The 21,687-nt window shown below is 44.0% G+C and overlaps 1 protein-coding gene across 1 annotated transcript; it reads right to left on the bottom strand.

Moving 5' to 3' along the window:
- Window positions 1-154: 154 nt before the first annotated feature.
- fer1l4 (fer-1 like family member 4) lies at window positions 155-21,591 on the bottom strand. The gene is made up of 49 exons (XM_030419231.1): window positions 21,466-21,591; window positions 19,872-19,927; window positions 17,625-17,713; window positions 17,363-17,462; window positions 17,163-17,257; window positions 16,796-16,840; window positions 16,266-16,430; window positions 16,099-16,159; window positions 15,802-15,933; window positions 15,633-15,695; window positions 15,450-15,534; window positions 15,204-15,369; window positions 14,910-15,090; window positions 14,238-14,424; window positions 13,799-13,878; window positions 13,568-13,693; window positions 13,249-13,318; window positions 12,827-12,930; window positions 12,366-12,474; window positions 11,885-12,113; window positions 11,635-11,767; window positions 11,447-11,547; window positions 11,273-11,360; window positions 11,088-11,204; window positions 10,837-10,989; window positions 10,254-10,449; window positions 9,947-10,071; window positions 9,652-9,786; window positions 8,529-8,702; window positions 7,504-7,614; window positions 7,213-7,374; window positions 6,944-7,118; window positions 6,608-6,720; window positions 6,370-6,486; window positions 6,056-6,095; window positions 5,507-5,607; window positions 5,164-5,298; window positions 4,719-4,838; window positions 4,493-4,620; window positions 4,228-4,398; window positions 3,841-3,995; window positions 3,339-3,520; window positions 3,162-3,247; window positions 2,612-2,710; window positions 1,766-1,883; window positions 1,524-1,647; window positions 1,131-1,432; window positions 916-1,016; window positions 155-769 (listed from the first exon to the last, which is right to left on the bottom strand). The coding sequence occupies exons 1-49, from the start codon at window positions 21,542-21,544 to the stop codon at window positions 589-591; spliced, it is 6,165 nt and encodes a 2,054-aa protein (XP_030275091.1). The 5' UTR covers window positions 21,545-21,591; the 3' UTR covers window positions 155-588.
- Window positions 21,592-21,687: the final 96 nt, after the last annotated feature.

The raw sequence follows: 21,687 nt of genomic DNA, 5'->3' as shown, positions 1-21,687 counted from the left end.
AGTCTGAGAGGAAACAATCAGAGCGAGCGTGCGTAAACAAACTATTTCTCACTTCCTGTTCCTCAGACTGAATACGACGTGAAGTCTGACTTCTATTTAACTCCTCTAACCTTTTAAAGTCAAATTTAATCAACAAATCTGTGAATCAGTTCTGAGTCAGTGCAAAATCAAACAAAAAAACTGAGTGTATTTTATTTGAAAATGATAATTTGCAAACACAAATATATTTATTTAACAAACCTAAACTTGTATACAAAAGAGTTAAAGCTTATGTTTCAGAAATTTGCTGATTTATCACAAATCTATCCAACGCTGCAGTACAATTTTTACACAACATAAATATGTGACCGAGATCTAAAGTACTATGTGTCCAGTAATTTTGTCTAGTGACGGATGAATCCCTGATTATTCCTCCATGACCCAGGTTGTGTTCATAATAATGAGGATTCTGGGTAATGTGGTTCAGTCAGTGTAAACATGTTAAATCGTGAGTTTTACTGATTGGTTCCACAGAAATGAGGTTAAATAAAACTCCAGACAGTCTGTTACATTCAGAACGAGGCGACGAAAGACTTCCTGCAGGTGTCTTCACCCGTGGATAATGAGGGTGGAGATTTGCCCGGGCAGAGTGTAGAGGATGAGGAAGAGGAAGACCCCGAGGACGCCGAGGATGAGCAGAGCGATGATGAACTTCTTGAACTTCTTCCAGATGAGGAAGATGAACGTCTTCATCGGGTTGACGAACCAGGTGAAGCTGGTGGTGGGACGACTAGAGGGACGACAGGAGACAGTTTACACCTGTTCATACCTGGACTGAGTCTACAGCAGATCAATGTGTGTGTGTGTGTGTGTGTAGGTGTGTGTGTGTGTGTGTGTGTGTGTGTGTGTGTGTGTGTGTGTGTGTGTGTGTCGTACTTTGGTTTGTCCAGAGGCTCCGGCTCTTTGCGGGCTCGTCCCACAGGGTTGGTCTCCGCCTGTTCTAATGCCACCAGCTGAAGCTCCGCCTCCACCTTCCCCTGTTACACATACACATACACACACACACACACACACACGGTTAGAAAAGGAAGACTTTATGTTTGCTCAGCTTCTCATTATGATTAGGTTTAATATTTTGTGTGTTTTTGTACCATGAGCAGGAAAGTGTTGCCGCTGCTGTCGGTGTACTGGATGTCCTCTGGTTTCATCTTGCTCCTCTTGTCCTTCTTCTTCTTCTTCTTCTTTCCCTTCTTCTTGGCCTCCTCTTTCTCCTTCTCCTCCCTCTCAAAGTCCTCTGCCGTCTTCAAACGGGTCAGCGGCCACCAGCCCTTCATCTTCTTGGCACGGAAGATGGAGAGTCGAGGGCCGGCCCGATCCTTCGCCATCTCGATCGTACACTTAGCTGACGACTTCGCCCCTCGCACCATGTCGCTGAGACGTAACTCTATAGAGCCTGAAGGAGGAAGAGGAAGTGAAGATATTTACCTTTTTTTATTTGGAAAACATTTGAGATTTTCTTTTAATGCTGTCGATTCGTGTCTCACCCAGGAAGTCGTTGGCAGCGATTCGGTCGTAGTCCCAAACCTGCAGCGTCAGAACAGCCGGCTGTCGAAACTCCGACTCCTCCAGAGAGAAAAAGGACTCCTTCTTCTTATACACCACCTCTTTCTACAGGACGGGTGGAAGACATTTATTTACACAAAGCAAACAGAACCAGAACAAAGGTCAGGAGGTCACTATAACGATCAGATTCATGTGGAAACCATCGGCAGGTTCAGGTGTGTACCTCAGTGGGAAGGTAGTCGAAGCGGAACACAAATCTCCAGTTGAAGTTTCCTTCTCCAGTCAGAGAGTTGAAGTGGACGTCAGTCTCCTGTTTCTGTCCTTCCAGCCCCTTTATCCAGCTGCAGAGAGCAGAAATGACTAATAAGTTCATCAAGCACCATCCACTCCCTTTAGCCCGAAGCTAAAACTAACAGGTCCAGGATAAAAAGTCAGCTTCACCACCAGTTTATGACTCAAATAAACAAATAGCCCAAACACTTACTAGTTCTTGTACTTTACTGTAACTGCTGCATGACAATTTCCCTCTGGATAAATAACATTCTGTCTTATCTTAATTGCAAAGAAACCAGAGATGCACAATAAATATCACCCCTTTATTGGGAAGTATACGTTACTGCTTATTTACTATATGGGTGGAAGTCTGTCCAATAACTACAGCTGATAATGTGATAACACATTGTTGTCATTTTTGTGGACGTTTACAGTTTCAGAGGAAGAAAACACGATTGCAATTTTCAACACATTTCACAAGAGTTCAGAGAAGAAAGAAAGAGTCTGAGTGTTTTGCATCTTAGCCTTTCTTATTCTCAGGAGTGCATAAACTACAGATTATGATGTTTATTTTTGAAATACAAAAATGGGAAATTATCAGTTATCTTATCGGTATTGGCCATTGCTTCTCTGCATCAGCTGAAAAACATCTGTAATATGAATCCCTAGAAGAAACCTGAGAACAGACGTGTGTGTGTGTGTGTTGTGTGTGTGTGTGTGTGTGTGTGTGTGTGTGTGTGTGTGTGTGTGTGTGTGTGTGTGGGTGTGTGTGTGTGTGTGTGTGTGTCAATCTAACCCTTTAACGTAGATGTCTGAGGACGGGTCACCGGTGAACGGGTTGACATCGTCCAGAAACACGTCATCAGTGTTCCAGATGATCACACGCAGCTCATACCTGTCGTCATGGAAACAACAATAAAGGTTAGATATAGAGAGAAAAACACCTGCCACTTCCTGTTTCCCTCATGGGACCTTATTTCAAAAAAACATTTGTATGGAAGTGAATGAAGAGAGACAAATCATTTTTTGATCCCATTTGAATTGAATATGCCGAGCTGGCGGCCATGTTTGTGTTACTTACGTGTGTTGAGTGAGACGATGTATTTCACTGAGCAGTTTAACACCAAACTAGATGAGATTTTACTTTATTTGTGACAAACTGAAACTCTCTTGACTTGGATAGTTTTCTTTTAAACATCATATGTGTGATTCATGGCACAATTCAGTTAGGATCAAAACATTATTTGTCTCTCCTCATCGACTTCTGTACAATATTTTTATGAAAAAAAGGTCCCATGAGGTCCAGTGGGTTCTATTGGACTGTATTTCAGAGTGTGTCCACCTACTGTTCGGGTAGGCGGGGCTTGATGTCAACAGCGGGCGGGGCCGGGACATCCGTGGGAAACATGTCCACCCACATGTGAACGTGTCCCTGAAACATATGTCCACATGTAGCAATGCAAGTAGTAATACGTCGTCACTACTGGAGCTGTGACTGTCTATACTGTAGTAATTGTTCTCACCTGTGGCAGTCCAGGATTGTCCTGGTTCTGCAGGGACCGGATCTCCACGTGTTCTGGGACCAGAGGAAGAGCTCCAGGGAGGAACTCGTTCATCTCCCCCCAGCGGCGCAGCACGCTCAGGGCCGCATGTTCCTCCATCTCTGCCTGTTCCTCTGGAGAACGCTGGTTCTTCTTCAGCAGCGCTGAAAACAACAACACTGCTGTCAGAGCTGTTCACACTGTTACTACCGAGAGTCTTATTAGAGCTCACACAGCTGGAGGTTACTGCAGTGTGAGGGGAGCTGCAGTCGTTCTGTTGTGTCAGTAGTGATAGTAGCAGTGACAGAGAACAAGTAGCGGGACATGATTGTGCATATTTGTGTCCACAGAGGGACAATTATTAACTGTTCACTTCCACTTTGTACGTTATTTTAACATACAATGACACCTCAGGATATTAAATCTTTTACTTAATGACTAACTGCGACCGTCTTAGTGTACTGTACCTGTCTGTCTATCCTACCTTCAGGTATGGCGTCAGGTGGGATCTTGAAGATTTTGTTGAGGACTTTGACCTCAGTTGCTCTGTACTCTGGGGACAGGATGCCGTTCTTCCTGCAGAGCTCACCCAAGATGGCCGACGGCTTCTTCGCATCGCGCCACACATTGTAACCGTCACTGGAGGGAGAGACAAGCAGAGGTACAGGTGAATGTTTAAAGAGACAGGTGGTCTACCAATAAAGTCCACAACACAAAGTAAAGTAAATCTGCTGTTGATGAAGTGGTGGTGCCTTTGTTTTTGTGTCAAAATACTGGTTCTGACATTGTAGTGCTTGTTTCTCGCATGTCCAAGTTTTGGTACCTGTGTGTCAAAAATCTGAGACTAACGTGATGTAGTTGTGGTACTAACGTGTCATAGTACAGAGCCAGTCCACAGGTGGCTCTGTGGCGGCTGTAGAACCGGTTCTCCAGGTCAACCCGCGTCTCTCCAATGACATCATCAGACCCCACAAGATCGTGGTCCAGAACTCTGACAACCAAATCTGTCTCGAGCGGGAAGGACACTGTGAATTCAAACACCCTGAAAGACAGCGTCAGAGATAAGAGACAGTCAGACAGACAGACAGACAGTCAGAGAGTGTCAGACAGGTGCAGGTAGACAGACAGGCACTGACTCTCCAAACGTGGGGTTGAGCTGTTTCGGTATGTATCGATCTTTCGTGTCCTGACTCTGCTGTCCAACTCGGACCACCAGATATGGGTCGGCTTTGCCATTTGGGTCTGTGGGAGTCAGATTAGTGGCCTGAAGGACACAAACAGAGAGACAGCAGAACATTAACGCTGCATTAGAGACGAAGACAGGCTGTTGTTCAATAGATAGATAGCTGGATCGATAGGTACCTTGATGATGTAGACTCGGACCAAGACTTTTATGGCTGAATTTTTGGGGATTCCATTAGTGATCTGACACTTTGTGTCTTCTTCGTCTCCGGAATCAATCGGAAAAACCAGGAAGGAGCCCTGGGGAAGGAGGGGAGAAGTACTCAGCTTGAACGAGTGTCCAGTAAAGATAAAATCTGTCAATGTCTTCGTACTCATGATCAAGAAAAACCCTTATTGGGAGCTGAATGAACTTCATTCATTAAGGGTTTTAAAAACAACGTCTGTAGATATTTCTCTTACTCGTGTGATCACAAACATTGATCGGCTCAACTCTGAGGCTGTTCTGTAAGTAGAGTTGAAATGGTGCTAATGGTGTATTCGCTCATCCCTAATGGACAGTATGGAGAGAAAAAAATGTGTTTTTAAAGTAACAGACAGACAGACAACTTTCCATCCTCCATACCTTGTATTTTCCCATCAGCCTCTCCTCTTCATCCTCCTCGTCATCCTCACCACATGCTTTGCCTTTGTACAGCGGGAAGATCTGCAGCCAGTCCTGAAACTGACTGAACTCTGACTCCAGGTCACCTGCATACAGCTGCAACACACACACACAAGAACCAGGAAGATTACATCATATCTGTTCTGCCTCCACTCATCCGTCAGTCAACATCATGATTCAGACTGTCAGGAGAATTATGGTCTGAACAAACTGAATCCAAAAGTCTGGTTTGAAATACAGTCTGTCTAATGAGAAAACACAAGACTCGAGACTGCAGCCTGGACTGTAAACGGTGACCTCACACCTTAAGTGTGGCAATCTTCTTGCGTTTGGGAGGCTCCATCTCCACCACCACAACATCCTCCTCCTCATCCTCGATGTTTGCCATCGTCAGATTCCCTCCATCTAAAAAAGTCAGACAACAAAAACATTTCTTGTAACACTGTTGTTCGTTCATCGGTGGCCCCTGTCGATCAAGATCTTGATCTGGCTAGTTCGCTCATTTGTTTTGAAAGCAAGAGTATGAAAGTTGTTCTGTGTGCCTTTTTAAGACTATTTTTAATTTTCAAGCACAGCGGGAAGCACATTGGTCAGGGAGTGTATCTATTTGGAGCATAAAGGATGAATAACTGTAACAGAGACAGAAAAAACTAGACTGACTTTATATTTGCAGAGAAAAGGTTTTTTTTACATTGTCACCATCAGAGTCAGAGTTTCACCAGAGCAACATCAGGTGGACATTAGAGGAACTGCAGCTTCACGTCAACGCTCCGCATATTTTTATTCAAAAGACAAATATTTTAACATACACATTATTATCGCTTAATTACCAAAGAAGAAGTTAAAACTGCACCTGTCTCTGCTTGTTCCTCTGCCTCCATCTCGTCAGCAGCCTGCAGACAGTTAACACATCAGACATGTTGAGCAATCTATTGTTGTAGTTATTGAGGTATGTAAAGCTGACATGTGTAAAATGTATTCAATGTGAAGAAATTCAGTTTTAACATGACATGTTACCAGACGTTGTTCCCTGACCGTTCATAGGCTGCGTCTTACACAACGAGCGTGATGTCACCGCTACTCTACATGCATTATACTTGACATTTATTGAATGTCAACCATATTTATTCAGACAGACGGTTAAATCTCAATCTCAAAGGGTCTCACCTGTCTCTCCATCTCCTCCATTGAGGCGTAGTATTTGGACCACCAGTCCAGTTCCTCCTTCTCAGGCAGCTCCTCCTCCAGCTCCTCGCCGCCCTTCATCAGCTTCTTCAGAGGAGCCTGAGGGAGCAAAGTGTCAAGTCATTCTTCAATTAAAAGTGAAATATGGATTATCTGAGCAGTTTCGGGTTGTATGTTTTTAACACAGAGCGGAGAAAGTAGGGGAGTTTAACATACGTACATTAACCAGCTTCATGGGGTTGAGGGGAATCTTTGACTGTTTAATTGACAGACCGCTGAGTCCAATTTTCTTCATTGATGTCAGAGGAGTGATCGGCGTCGTGTTCATCCTCACTGGAGAGACACAAAGACAAACTGTGTTAGTGAAACTCTTTTTCGACTCCCGGAGAGCACAGCTGTGAGAAACATCCAGTCACAGAGCTTCAGACTTCAGATTGATGTTTGTTAGTTCAACTGTGCAAACATAACTGACTGATGAATAAACAGAAAACTCCAACCTCAAAGTAGACGGTACTTCTGTGAATCTTACCTTCACTACTTCTTTCCTCACTCTTACCCTTTGGTTTTGGCTCCTCCTCCTCCTCGTCTGGCTCCCCCCCAAGCTCAGGTGGGGCGTAATCCATGAGGCTCTGAACCACATAAGACCCGACCAGAGCCAGTCGCCCGAATGCCCGATGCTCCACCACGAATAACGTCAGAGGAGGGTGGAGGTAAGCCTGCTCCGGTAGTTTCTGATTGCACCAAACACAGGAAGAGGAAAACAGGAAGGAGGAAGTTAGCCATGATCCTGCAACATATCAGCATCTCTTTAAGTCAGACACTGACCACGTCGATGTAGCGGACCAGCTCTTTGAAGTTGGGGTGAGTCTTGAAGTTCTCGATCTCTTCAGACTCCAGCTGTCGCCCTGCACACTCCATCTTCACGAAGGGCCGCGACACCTCAAACAGCTCCACCCGCTTCAGCTCCCGGAGACCCCAGAACAGCACCTGATCACAAAAATGCACAGACAGCATCCTTCACGACTCGTTTACTTCACAGATTCAACCATCAGGTGTCCCATAAATAAAACACTTGAATGCATCTGCAACATGTCAACAACAGCGTGTGTGTGAGACCTCAATCCTGAAGGTCTTCATGACGGGTCGGACGCCGTCTGGAATGATGTAATATCTCTGCTCCTCCAGGTAGGTCAGATCCTGAGGGTCCACACTGCTGGGGAGACGGGGCTGCAGGAGGGGAAACAATTTGTTTTGTTTACAAAAAATCTTGTAATTTTGTGGTTTGATGAAGGATAATTCTGGTTTATTACAACTCTGTTGGTGAGTTTTCTCCATCATTCCTGTCAGTACACAAAACACTGTACAAACCAGCAGAAATCTAGAAAGACGATGACATTGTTAAAAAAATGATCAAGTCAAGAAACAGTTCACCTCCTCAAAATTAGTTTTTCTAGCCTCCTGGTTAGTTTCCAGCCCGTCCGATCATCTGGCTGCTCATGTTTTTTTGCGTTACAACAACCTAATTTGTCGGGCTTTGTCCAAAGTGATTTACAGTAAGTGCATTCAACTGCATTTAGATCATTAAAACTTAAATAATGCATCCACCTAAACAAAAATCTAAAGATCCAGTCATACCAGCATTTAGAATCACAAGTATTTCGAAAATAATCTGTTAAACCCAAATGGAATCATCTCAGTAAGTAGATTGGTTCATGGCACTAGAATATATATTATTTTTCAGAGGTTCAGTCTCTTGGCCCGGTATTTGTCTTTCTGTACAAACTGCTAGTAAGTCCCATCATTCACAAGCATGGTCTCTATTTACATTATCACACAGAAGACACCAAGCTCCGTGTCTCTGCTTCATTTATAACTGTGATTAGTGATTAACACCTCGGCCTTAGAGTCTACTGGGAGGGAAAGAGAAGAATAGATGTGTGTCGTCGACGTAGAAGCAGCCGGAGAAGTTCTCTGAGTGAATAACAGCTCCAAGAGACAAGAAAAGCAAACTTTTACCAGGTTTTATTTTTACTAGATCACCTGTTCCCATCTCAGCTATAGACAATGTTATTGTTACTGATAGAAATGATGGCCAGAACTGCCAAAAGTTTTTAAAAAACTACTAAAATGAGCAGTGTCACCTCTCCAAACCCAGAGTAGTCCAGCTCGATGAGCTCAAAGGCGGCCAACAGCTCGCCAGCGGCCGCTCTCCCCAGGTTGATGTCATAGAAACGGAGGGGCGGCTTCTTGTAGTGCTGCTCCACAATTTTAAACTCAGGTTCAGCAAAGGCTCGACCCAGGAGCTTAACTGCTCCCTGCACACACACATAAAAAGAGAAAGAAGCAAAACGTGAAAGATTATATGGGCTGTGTTCCAAATATTTAGTAAGTCCCAGAAGCTGCCTGAACACATTTCCGCTTTTACTGCTTTTCAGCATGCGTCTTGTCCAAGTGGTGTTGCCGTACTCCACTGCCCAAGATGGCGGACTCACTCGAGCAGGACCTGCTGACATCAGCTGGTAACATTTGCTGTGTCTCAATTCAGAGTCTACATCCTTTGGAGGAGCATTTGAAGGCCAATTACGACGCTGAAGGCTGTCCCAATTCGAAAGGCTCCTCCAGATGCAGCCCACAAATGCGTCCTTCTTTTACCACTTTTTGGAGGATGCATCGCTACTATCCTACGCGGTCTCCCATATCCCAAGATTGTTTGTGTGCCCGAAAATGGCGACATTGCGTGGCATAGATCATCACTTTCGCGGGCCAGGGTGGCAGAAATTTATGATGTAAGGGTCAAATATCTGGTGACGCAACCAGGAAATGCTCCAAAGGCCAGACCGTCCCATTTAACAACGGCTGACGTGGTTAACAAGGTCTCTCTGAAGGACTTCAAAGGCCGGGTCCTTCGAAGGATGCAGACCCTGAATTGAGACACAGCAAAATGTCAAATACAGACTGCCAGCAATGTTTTTCTGGCTATTCAGATCCACAAGTCACCGAATCACAAAGGGCAATGTGATGTCTTTACGTGCACTTTTTCTTTTTACATTTCGTGCTACAGACTGTGGCAGATGCGTGAGGGTCAACAGTCGCTTCTCTTACTGGTCGTCACATCTGCAGCTGCCAGCAGTTCCTCATAGGACACCAACTGGTTGAACCACTGGGGTTTTGTGAGTTTGCATCCATCTCCGTACAGAGGTAAAGTGCACGAAGGGTAAAAAATTATGTGATGCGGAGCATAGGTAAGAAGAATGCCGGTGTTACCACGGAGTCATAGTCATAGATGTTGATGATGATTAGGGGCGGGTCTTGTTGAAGCTCGTCCTTCGTTCCCTCCAGCAGAACTCTGTCGAACAACAAACTCTCACACCAGGCTGGAGAGAGAGTGTCGAACTGCACCTGAACACACACAGACACACACATGAAGTTCAGTTTACCGGTGTTATTACGACTCTACACTCACAGAACATGCTTGTGTCTGATCGACACGCTACGTTTCATTTTACAAGAGACAAAGTTACAGTTACAACCATTTAACCAGAGGGAGCGCTGCATCTACCTTGGTGACCTGGCACTGCGTAGAGAAGAGGACCTTGGCGAAGGGATCTGATAGGCCGTCACTATCAGCAGCCAACAGGCCACGCCCCTGGTACAGGTGACATCGTAGCTGGAAGTACCTGCTGTCTGCAGAGAGAGAGAGAGAGAAAGAAAAAGGTCGACCTTTACATGAGCAGGTCCAGATATAGCTCTGTGGCTCACAAGTACAAATATTCAATTTGCTTTTATTTTGATGGACAAACTTCCACGTCATTAACATTTATCCTGTGCAGAATCTAAACCCTCTGCCGGAGTTTGAGCTGACTCACCCTGACAGGACAGACTGACTGGAAGCTTCCTCCTCCCCTGTACGACCAGCCTCCTCTGCTCCTCCTCCTCCTCTTCATAAACTGGCAGAAACTCCTCTGGCAGGCAGGTGATGGCCTCTTTGCTGTACTTGGACAGACCGAGCCACAGGTAGACCTCCAGTTTTGCAAAGATCTCACTAGCTGAACCTCCTGGAGACTGAAAAGACGGACAGACAGATTTTACTGCACCAGGCTCCTGGAACAATTACAGCACACCTTTAAATCAATTGAGAAATTTGAATTTGTCCTTCAAAATAAAAGCCCAGTGATTATTTTGTGTTTCTTCTTTCGGCCATTTTAGAAATTTTCTCTCAAACCTCCCAACCCGATTGTCCCAAACTATATATTATCAACATTAAATTGTTTGAATTTATCTATTACATTATTTGGCATAATTGGCAAAGTAAAAGTTGATTCATTCATTCATTGATTAGTGATTTTTGGAGACAAAACAGGATGCTTCACTTGTATCATCAACGATTTTAGAGACAGAAACATGAGCGCTATCAAAGATTTTAAAGGACATCAGTGTTGGAGCGGTTACCTTCATGTAGAGGGTGGTGACTCGGCCACTGTCCCGCCCCCTCTGCTCTTCCACCAATGAGAAGATGATGGAGTAGGTGGGGATCCTGACATAAGCCAATCGCTTTCTTCCAGTCAGTAACCACAGAAATACATCTGGGATGGTCGTCTGGGGCTGGAGAGAGAAGGTGGTGGAGGGAAAGGTGTCAGACCTCAGAACATATTTCAACCTGTGACATCATTGTGGTGACCTATCTCTCCATGACCTCTGACCTCTTTAGCCAGTCTGCGGAGTCTCTTCAGGAGTTTCCTGGCGTCCATTAAACGCTGTTTGGCCAATCGCCTGGTGAGTCTACGGCGGGCCCTCACTGCCTGTCTGGCCAGCAAGACCTGGAGACAGACAGATAGTCAGACAGATAGACAGGTAGATGGCAACAGGTAGAAAGAGAGACACTCACCAGATTCTTCTTGATGAACTCCTTCCTGCATCTGTCCAGGTTGTTGGGGCGAGACTGAGACCTCCTGTCTGAGTAAACACTGAACTGTCTGCAGAGAGACGGAGAAGACACAAGACATGTGAACAAATCCGCTCAAACTAAATCTGATCTGACTTTCTGAAGGAGCAGACTTACTTGCAGGAGGCCAACAGCTCCAGCAGCACCTCCACCAAACGCTCCTTAGCTTTACTCCTCGGCCTCCTCAGAAGACGTTCCACCTCATCGAGACCGATCTCCTAAAAGAGTCGTGAGGAGGAAACGTGACGAGAGTTTGAAGGCATTGTATTCTACAAATCATCGAATAAAGATCTCTTGACTCTCACCAGCCTGTCGGCCATCTTGTTGAGCCAGTTGGCCTGATATAAACGAAAGATGTGATCCTCAAACTGACACCAGATATAAAGACAGGGCTTCTGCCTTACAGAGGGGGGCTGGAGAGGAAGACACTGGAACGACCTGAGAGACAGAAGGACAGACAGACAGACAGATAGATAGATAGACTTGAGTTTGGAGAAGCGGCAGAAAGTGAATGGATTGTGTGAAGTTACCTGTGCAGGTGCAGTAGTTATTTACCTGTCATACTCGGTGGGCTCTGGTCTCATAGCAGCGGACAAAGATCTGTTCTCAGTTTCTGGACTCAGCACCTCCTCTTTGTCCAGCTCCTCCTCTGACTCCAGCAGGCCCTGCACCTCCTCATTGAGATCCTCCCTGCTCCTCCTCAGCTCCTCTCTGCACCTCCTCAGCTCCTCCTTGCTCTGGCTCTTCTTGGATCTCCCAACCTCAACAGCCTTCCCATAATTCCCTGTCAGAAGCAGAACAGCAGATGAAGCGCAAGGGTTTGACTCTGAGAATAGAATTCCACATTTGAACTCCAGGAAGACAAAAATGTTGCTTGCAAACATCAGCTCATTCTGAACCTAAATGAGTCCACGCGTCCAAAACTGAGAAAGACATACATTTTGTAAATTGTGATGATTGATGAAAATAAGTGCTGTAAGTTGTTGATGTGTCCTAAAGCCAACTTTCTTATCCAGCACATAAATACACAACTCACCTATGGAGAGTTCAAAGGTCAACGGTCTGGTTCCTACAGACGAGTCTATCATAGTGACTTCAAACAGAGACGCAAACAACAGGAAGTCCTCCATCTCTCCCAGGTAACCCTGGAGACAGAAAGTATGAGAAATGCACAATGTCATTCCTCTGTTTTGTACCTGAAACACAAACTGTAATATATAGAAAAGGAAATAAGAAATGGGAGGTAGACATTTGGACAGAAGGAGGAGAGGCAGAAATGGAAAACATTTTTTTGAGGTGAGCTAATGTGAAAAAATAACCGAAAAACCGAAAAACAAGTAAATATCCAATTAATGTAGAAATGATAGAAATTGGAGTCATTTAGTGTAAATTATTAGATATCACAGACACAAACAAGACAGTTTATTTAAGGGGGGGGGAGATGATGATGATGATGATGATGATGATGATGATGATGATGATGGTGACTTCACTGACCTCAGGGAGAGGATGAGTCTCCTCGACCTCCACTGTAACGGCCTCTGGTACCTCAACTCCTGCATCTCCTGAGTCGTCTACCAATCCGCTGGCAGCTGGAGACGCTATAACGACAGCAAGTAAACACTGGTTAATAAACTACATTAAAGTAGAATACATGTCTGTCTTGTCTACACTTCTGAACACAAATAATCGGTAAGTCTTTGGTATTTGACGTGTTTATTGCCTCCTACTGGCCCAGCTTTCTTGTATACATGAGTATTAGGAAAAATTTCAGTAGGAGACTTTACTTCAAGAGATGTTTGTGCACTAAAAAACATCAAACTGGCTCTCCGTTGTGTTTCACCATCATTCTCATACGATGACCACAGCATCCCTCTAAAAGCTGTATTTCTCCTGCGTCTCCTCCTCACCAGACTGACCTTCCTTCTTATCCTTCTTCTTGCTGCTCCTCCTCTTCGGCAGCCTCAGCTTCCCCAGCGCTCCTTTCACCTTCGAGGATTCACAAGAGGTAGTCACACAAGAGTCAGAGAGGTCATATGAGATCGGATGCTGAGATCAGATGAGTATCATTAAAATCACGTAAGATTCTTAGGTTGCCAGGGTAACAACATCCTGACACCGACTAAAACATGCAACACGAAATTGCGTAAACTGACATTTTGTCCTTGTTTAAAGACTATCGTGACGTTGTGATGTTCATGCAGCCCAACTGTCATGAAAACAGGAAGTAGGATGTACCTTTCCCATGGCAGCTGAGCCTGTATCCGTGGCAACGGCATTAGGGGAGGAGTAAACCTCCACAGTGAGGCCGAGGAGGATTCGACCACGGTAGAAGATTCCTTCACCCAGACCCTCGTTCAGAGCCTGGAGCAGAGAGATGGTTAGTTTACTTTTGTTTCATCTGTTCTAATCCTGCAACAGGTAACAGGTGGGTTGAAAAGAGCTCTACAAAGCAAATGTCTGGTTTACCTGGTGGACGTCGCCAAGGGTGGAGTTCTGAGGGGAACCGTACAGGTTAACCCAAGATGGACCGAAGGTGGGGTTAAACCCTGCAGACGGACAGATATCTTTCTGTTACCAATCATTTTCAAATACAAGGTGTTATTATTTCAAACACTGTTCTCTTTCACTGATTCCCGTTACTTCTATTTTCTTTTCAGTAGCTGATAAACCCCTGCCGGTTAAACTCAGACAGATTTCAAATTAAAAGCCCATCAGTAAACAGGGTAGTAATGCCCTTCAAACACTGAAAGACTTTTGATCAATTTGTGTTAATTTGTGAATAACAAAAAACAAGAAGGTTTCTCACTGAAACATGATCAAATGTACTCTTGGAATTTATAAATAAAGGCATTAGATAAAAAGACAATTATTGTGTGTTGTAAAATGTGTAAACTGCAGGTCGTACCGTTCCTGGTGTGATCAGAAATCTGCTGCAGGTCCAGGAAGTGCGTTGCCAGGGCGATGTCTCCCATCTTGGCATCATCGAGGATCTGGACTCTGATTCGCTGAGCCAGAGGAGGAAACTGCTCAATGAAGGAAATCTCCTCGTTCCAAACTGGACAGCTGGTGGCGCTGGCAACTGATGTCTCCCCCTGGATACACACAGACAAACACACATACATGTGGTACACTGAAAAATCTTATCTTACCTAAAAAAGTCAAGGAAACCGAAACCTCCAAATTACCAAGTAAAGTAGAATTTAATATTTTTCTTCAACTGGTAATTCTGATAAGTTTCCCGACTTTGTTTAAAGTATAGTGAATGCATAAAAATTACAAAATAGGCTACAACTCCTAATAAGAAATTCTCAACCAAAAATGTTCCAAGAACTACAGAACCAGAGGAACTAAACTATTGAATAAAGTTCAGCAGGCTCTGGAAAGTTCCTGAACCATCAGACAGTCCAACACCCTCCAGAGCACAAATGTTTCTGAGATCTGGAACTTTTGTACGGGGACTAAACGCTGTGTCTGGTTCCTCCAGTTGAAACACGGTTTAAGTTTCTGAGTTCTTCAAAAGGTTCCTTTCTCCTGCACTCTGGATGAAAATTGATCAAATGTTTACATGTCTGAGTACCTGTTGTCCAGCAAAGGTCACTTGTACGTAGGGATCGATGAAGACAGTCCGTTCAGTGGCCTTTGACATCTTCGCCATCAGCCCCGACTCCATAGTGGGCAGACCCTCGGCCTTGTAGATCCGGACACGAAATCGAGCCCACGGACGCTCAGAGGCCATTCCACGAGGAAGCAGCAGGTTCCTGCAAGAAAAACACATGAGCTTCAGAACCACGCGGCACCAGCTGATTCATTACCACCGTCACATGTGTTTTTTTGTTGGCGATCCATTTTAGTATTCTCTGTTTTTACTGACTTCTCTATGTCCTCACTGGCGCCGCTCGAGGACGATGGTGGCAGACTTATGCTCAGAGCCTCTCCCTTCATCAGCACACTGAGACTGGCCTTGACGTAACCTTTGATCCCTGACCTGGTGTCTGCTGGGTCGGTCAGAGGAGCCCACTTCTGGTAGAATCGGTGGTCTGGAGTTACAGAACGGACAGACGTCAGTGAGTACTGCAGTATTTTGACCAGAGTACTGCAGCGTGAGAAGTACTGGTACCTGGTTGGTTGTACACGGTGGATATGTCAATCTTAAAGGTTCCAATGTGGGTCATCAGGAAGGCCAGAGTCCGCCTGTGGACCACCTGAGAGGAGTTGACATTACAGGTGTTCACTTTGGCCACGCCCCATGTCTCTCACCATGGCAACAGCAGGAAACAGCACAGACGCAAGTTCAACTGACCTTAATCTCGATGACTTTATCAAAGAGGATCTGTGGGTTCTCCTGAAACTCGAACTGGAAGTTCTGAAAGAGGATTGCAGGTAAACATCTGTATTATACTTCACTGTACTGTACTCTACTGTACTCTACTGTATTCTACTGTATACTCGTGTACTCGTCTCTGCCGTACCTCATTGTAGAAGGGGCAGTTGGTGGATTTCTGTGTCGCTGTGTTTTTTTTCTGATTTCCCACTCTGATGAAAACTGCTGGGTTGATGTTCACTCCAATGAGCTTCTGAGCCTCGTGGATGTTCACATTCACCTGCACACACAACAAAGAACTGGAATTGAACAAACCACCAACCCATAACAGCAGGATGGTGTCTGTAATGTGCTGAGTATCGCTTCAGGATCCTCCAGGAGGAAGAGAACAATACCTGGGCTACCTTTTGTTAGCAGTCAGAAATGGATGGATGAGTGAACTCACCTGGAAGCTCTGGACTCTGGGCGCCGCAGCAGCAGCACTTCTGGTCATTGGCCTGCAACGACTAGACACACAAAAGCACAGAGACGGTTGACAGAATGCCGTTAGACAGATAGACAGGCAGATAAACAGACAGACAAATAAACAGACAGACAGTAAGGTAACCAGACCTCAGCAAAGGAGTGGAGATGATGTTGGAAGTCTCCAGGTCCATCAGGTCATCATCATAATCATCATCGTCGTCGTCTTCATCTTCGTCCCCAGTCTTGACCAGGCTTCTCCCCAGACGCCGAGCCTCTCTCTCCAGCTGACCTGGGCGAGTGACAGTCAGCTGACTGAAAGAAAGAGAGAGAGAGAGAGACTAATAGTTTCTTCACTTACATGATCATAACATGATGAGTTGTTGTATTCATGGGTGAAATCAAACCCCAATGAAATATAGTTGAAAGTGCAGGGAAAAGCTAGTAAGTAAACCTTGAGTTTAGATTATTTTATCACAGGGAAGTGTAGCAAAATCTAAGATTGCATCTTGACATCGAGGTAAGATGATTCTTTTAGAGGATCCAGAGGTTGATGATCACGTTCGTGTCTAGCGGCAAAGGGTGTGAAACACCTTGTCAAATATTATCTTTGACATCAGTATCAGTACAGAGTAGATCTGGCTTGGAATATGAACGTGCGAGTCGAGGAAAATTCTCACCTTTCAGGGTCAGTAAATCCATCGTTCCTGATGACCAGAGCTGATCTGAGGATGAAGGAAGAGAAATAAAACAACATGAGTAACAAGAATCATTGTTCAATCTGATCTTTTGTTGGAGGTTGATTGTTTTTCTTTTCTCAAAGTTTGACAAATACTTTCCCTCTGCTACCAATCTTTGTGTCCTGATTACATCCTTTCACAAAGTCAGACTATAACTCTGGTTCAAATCAAACCAATCCAAACTCAGATCGATAGCAGTCTGGATTCAGCTGTCCCACCAAGCTGTCTGCTTCTTGACTATCTTATGTGACAAAACAATACTGGATGAGCAACTGAGAAGTTTTTCTCCAGTTCTTGGTGATCTTACTCATCCTCCTCTTCGACTCTCAGGAAGTCGAGTCCTTCCCAGCTTCCTGCTGCTCCCTCAACTGGATGATACCGAATATCCAACTCGATGTAGATCTACAGAGAGACAACGTGAGACCAAGAAACCAAAAAGTGATACAACTGTGTGTGTGTGTGTGTGTGTGTGTGTGTGTGTGTGTGTGTGTGTGTGTGTGTACTTACATCAGTCAAGCTGTAGTTGGCATCAGTAAGCGGTTCCCGTAGCAACAGCCTCCCCGTGGTAACAACATGCTGGAGACTGACAACCAGCTTACCAAGCAGTCTACACACACACACAAACACACACACACACACACACACACACACACACACACACGTTTTTAGCATTTGAAAGCAATATAGGTTTATGTGTATTGTGTGTGTGTGTGTGTGTGTGTGTGTGTGTGTGTGTGTGTGTGTGTGTGTGTGTGTGTGTGTGTACTACCTGTTGGAGAAGACTTTACTGTGGTTGTAAACACTGATGGACAAAACTTCATCTCTGATCACTTTACCATAGTAAGGCCAACGGAAATGCTGCGCACACACACACACGCACACACACACACACACACACACACACACACACACACACACACACACACACACACACAAACATAGGTTACTTTACGCTCTGAAATATCACAGCCTTCTTCAGCCAATAGAAACGGCTCAAGTGACCATGCACAAAACTTTAGTCACATGATAACAGGTGGTCATACATCAGATATATCCGTGGAGATGGTAACGAAGATGGTCTGTGATGGTGGATGTGAGGTTTCAGGTTCAATGTCTTGCTCAGCGATATATTTCAGAGCCGAGGATCAAACTACAGTTTTCTATACAACAATTTATCACTATGTGCTAAGTTCAGACCCACACACACACACGCACACAGGGAAAACACCTGGTCACACCTGAAGAACAAACAGCAGCCTGACTCAGTGGCTGCACACAGATATATATCTTAGAGAGCCACGGCTTTGTTCACGTCATGCAGAGGTTACTGTAATTTACATAATCTTATAGGTCAGCAGCGCTTGTGTCAACAGAGAGATGGTGATGTTGTTTCTGCTTCTTAAAATCACGTTATACAATTTGTTTTCTGGAGAACGTCATCATTCTGATAATAACGTAGAGATGTGTCATGTTTCATATCTATCCAGTTTACTACTGTGAAATAAAAGTCATTTAACCAACTACTTGTGCAGTGATCTGTAACTTCACCACTCCCGGTCTCCTAATGTCTGGAAAGTCGATTTACTGCTTGTGTTAGAGTCAACTACTGAGGATTTATCATTCAGTTACAGAGTGAAGAGAGGAGAAAGGTTAACAGCTCGTCTACAGAGAAGATGTTTCAGTGAAAGTTTTGCACTTCAAGTCTACTTTCCTCCATTTTAGTTAACAGTGAGCGTGTGTCCTATGTAAACAGGTGGCTGTTGTTTCAGCACACCATGGAAAATGTACAGTTCTTTATGTTGCAACTTCAATTTTCTATTTCATGAATGTGCTACTCTGGTTAGGTTTAGGCACAAAAACCACTTGGTTAGAATTATTGTTTTGGCCTGAAATGCCTGGTTTAGTCGCCACAAAAATGGCTGAAGTTGATTTGATTGTTGATTAAGAAGTCATCAAACATTATTACAGCTCATCCTCTGAGGATTATAAATGTCTGTACCAAAATTCATGGCAAACTGTATGAAATTTGGGAAAACATTTCACGGTACAGTCTGGGCACCATGAAGGTCTGCAGGTAAATCTAATAGTTGTTGGGACATTTCAGCCTGGACCGAGGTGGTGGACCGACCATCAGTGGCTTCCTTAAAGTCAGTAGTGTGATAATTGATGTGTAAATGAGAAGAAGAAGAAGAAGAAGAAGAAGAAGAAGAAAAAGAAAGAGACAAAAACGGAGCAGAAGAAGATGGTGGTGATGATGATGATGATGATGATGATGATGGTGACATAGAGGAAGAAGTAGACAAAAAAACGAAGGAGAAGAAAACAAAGAAGAAGAAAGCAAAAAAGGAGAAGAATGGGAAGAAGAGGAAGAAGAAGATGAGAAACGCAAAGAAGCAGAAGAAGAGGATGAAGAAGAAAAGGAAGGAAGCATAGAAGAAGAAGAATAGGAAGAACAAGAAGAAGAAGATGAGTAAAGTAAAGAAGAAGAAGAAAAGAAGAAGAAGAAGAAGAATTCAAGAGTATGAATTCTTCCTCTTGTGTTGGTGTTGGTGTTGCTGGTTCCTCCAGGAGCCTCGTTGGGCCTCACAGAGCGCAGCAGAATAAAACAGAATCACGTCAGCTGTAGGTGTGTGTGTGTGTGCTGAAGGAGAGGTTCTGTGTTTGTGTGTGTTCAGTAGGAGTGGTACAGTTTCCTATCAGCGCCATTAAAATAGTTTCAATCTGAAGCCGACAAACATCTGCAGCTACCTGCTGTAACACACACACACACACACACACAGCAGAAATACGATGAAGGTCATGTGATCTGAAATCTCAGCAGCTCATCTTCCTCACAGCTGTTTCTAACTGAACTGTAACTCAGAGGTACAGACTGAGTCTCAAAGTTGTAGGTCTCCTCTGTTCACTTCGGTCCAGTCTTATGACAGCGGACTTGTCTGGTTATAATGATGACATCATCACCCTGTCCTGTGCTCTGATTGGTCTGATTAAGTCCTCGGTAACGTGGTTTACTGACCTCGTTGAAGATAGCCAAGTTCTCACACTGCAGGGCTCTGGTTTTATGGGTGAAACCTGGAGAGCAGACAGACAGACAGGTAACCATAGCGACAGTGCTGATGACACAGACATCACTATTGATTTTAAATTGACTAGAAACACATTTAAAAACACAAAGGAGGATTTCAACACAGGCAGACCTTGATAAAGGACTCCCAGGAGTCCACAAAGTGTCTGGAAGTCGCAGGATCCCAACATTTGATCTGAAGAGACTTTATTCACACCCTCGACACGCGGTTGAGATCGAGCACCCACCTTCAGATGGGGTGAGTGCTGATAGACTAACAGCTACAATCGAGATTTTAGCTAAAAAAAGGTGTAAATGACGTTTATCTCAGTGCTCCAGCAGACTTGGATTATGTCCAGTGAGCTTTTTGCTTTTGAGGTTTGAGGTTTTTTTAATGTTTTATGGACTACAAAACTCCACCCGACTGTCCATGAACACGCGGGTGACAAGATACTGAATACTGTGAAAACGTACAAGTTAAAACTAAAAGTATTTTAATAAAACAGTCTGAGTATCTACAGTAAATACAACCGGCCTGCACTTAAAGGACAGGTTCGCCTTTTTTTTTAAAGTCAGTAGCACAATAGTCAGGTGCTGATATGAACTGTTTTAAATACATCTTTACTTCCTGTGATCATTCCTCCTGTTCATACTGGCCAACAGATACATTTCCACCATGCTCCCACTGAAATATTCAGTCCTTCTAGTGTGGAAAAATATTTTCTAAAGTTTATCTGCAGTTTAAATTCACACAGTCTGACTTGGATATCATCCAAAGTTAATGACATTTAAGTGTAAAGTTTCCTCCTCGTGTTTAAATGGACAATAATTATTTGCTGAGCAGTCATTCATTCAGAGATCAGAGTCAGTAAATACAAACAACAACACATGACTCTGTTTCACCTGTCGCTGACACAGGAAAGGTAAACAAAGGTTCAGGTGCTTTAAGGAACTTTCTATTTTATGTTATTTGACTCTTCTACTCAACTAGAATCTATTTTAAGGGAGTTTGCGTTTCAGATGAAATAAAAACCATGATGAGCTCAAACATGATTCATAGCAAACATGATATAAACTGGTTTAAATGACCAACAGCACTGACCAGGTCAAACATTAAAAATGCTGCTTACTCTTTCATTTATCAATAACTAGTAATCCATTATCATATACAGGCTGTTACAAAAATGTGAAAGGAAACAATCTACATTAAGAGTACTTTCACTTTTGATAAATGAAGGCCACTTAATACTATTCAACATTTACTTATATATATTTTTTAATTCAGGGGTTTTACTTGTAATGGAGCGTTTAAACAGTGTACATTTAAAGACGCTGCCAAACTGTCACAAAGTTACAAGCTCACTATTGTCTAAAATGTCTTCATATGTTGAGTTAAGAAGCCGAGAACAAACCAGGAAGACTGAAGGTGACTCTATAGAAGGGTAGTGTGCAGACTTTTGGGTGTTGAGTGTACAGTATCTATATAATAATATATAACATAACGAGGCATTTTATCCAGGTGGATACAGACCGGTAAGTTACTGACCTCTGAAGGAGAGTTCCACCTTTCTGTCAGATCGTCCCGGCAGGTTGGAGATCCTCCTCAGATTCACACTGATGGACATGTTGACCCTGATACCTGTTCACCTGTCTACCTGTTCACCTGGTCACCTGTCTACATCGTGACCCTCTGAAGTCGTCTCCACTGCTCTCTTCTGTCTTCTCGCTTCAGCAACTGGAAACTAACAGCAGTGTGTTTGTCGTCCGT

This window comes from Sparus aurata, chromosome 6 (assembly GCF_900880675.1).
Source record: "Sparus aurata chromosome 6, fSpaAur1.1, whole genome shotgun sequence".
NCBI classification, from domain to species: Eukaryota; Metazoa; Chordata; class Actinopteri; order Spariformes; family Sparidae; genus Sparus; species Sparus aurata.
Note: the sequence above shows the minus strand (reverse complement) of the source record. Positions and strands in the feature narration are given on the sequence as shown.

Excerpts from the sequence above, each read along its gene's own strand:
- fer1l4 (XM_030419231.1), bottom strand. The coding sequence starts at position 21,544 with ATGTCCATCAGTGTGAATCTGAGGAGGATCTCCAACCTGCCGGGACGA. Across the intron at positions 15,535-15,632 it reads ATAAAGTCATCGAGATTAAG|GTGGTCCACAGGCGGACTCT; the intron begins GTCAGTTGAACT and ends AACTCCTCTCAG. Across the intron at positions 6,487-6,607 it reads ACCCCATGAAGCTGGTTAAT|GCTCCTCTGAAGAAGCTGAT; the intron begins GTACGTATGTTA and ends TTGCTCCCTCAG.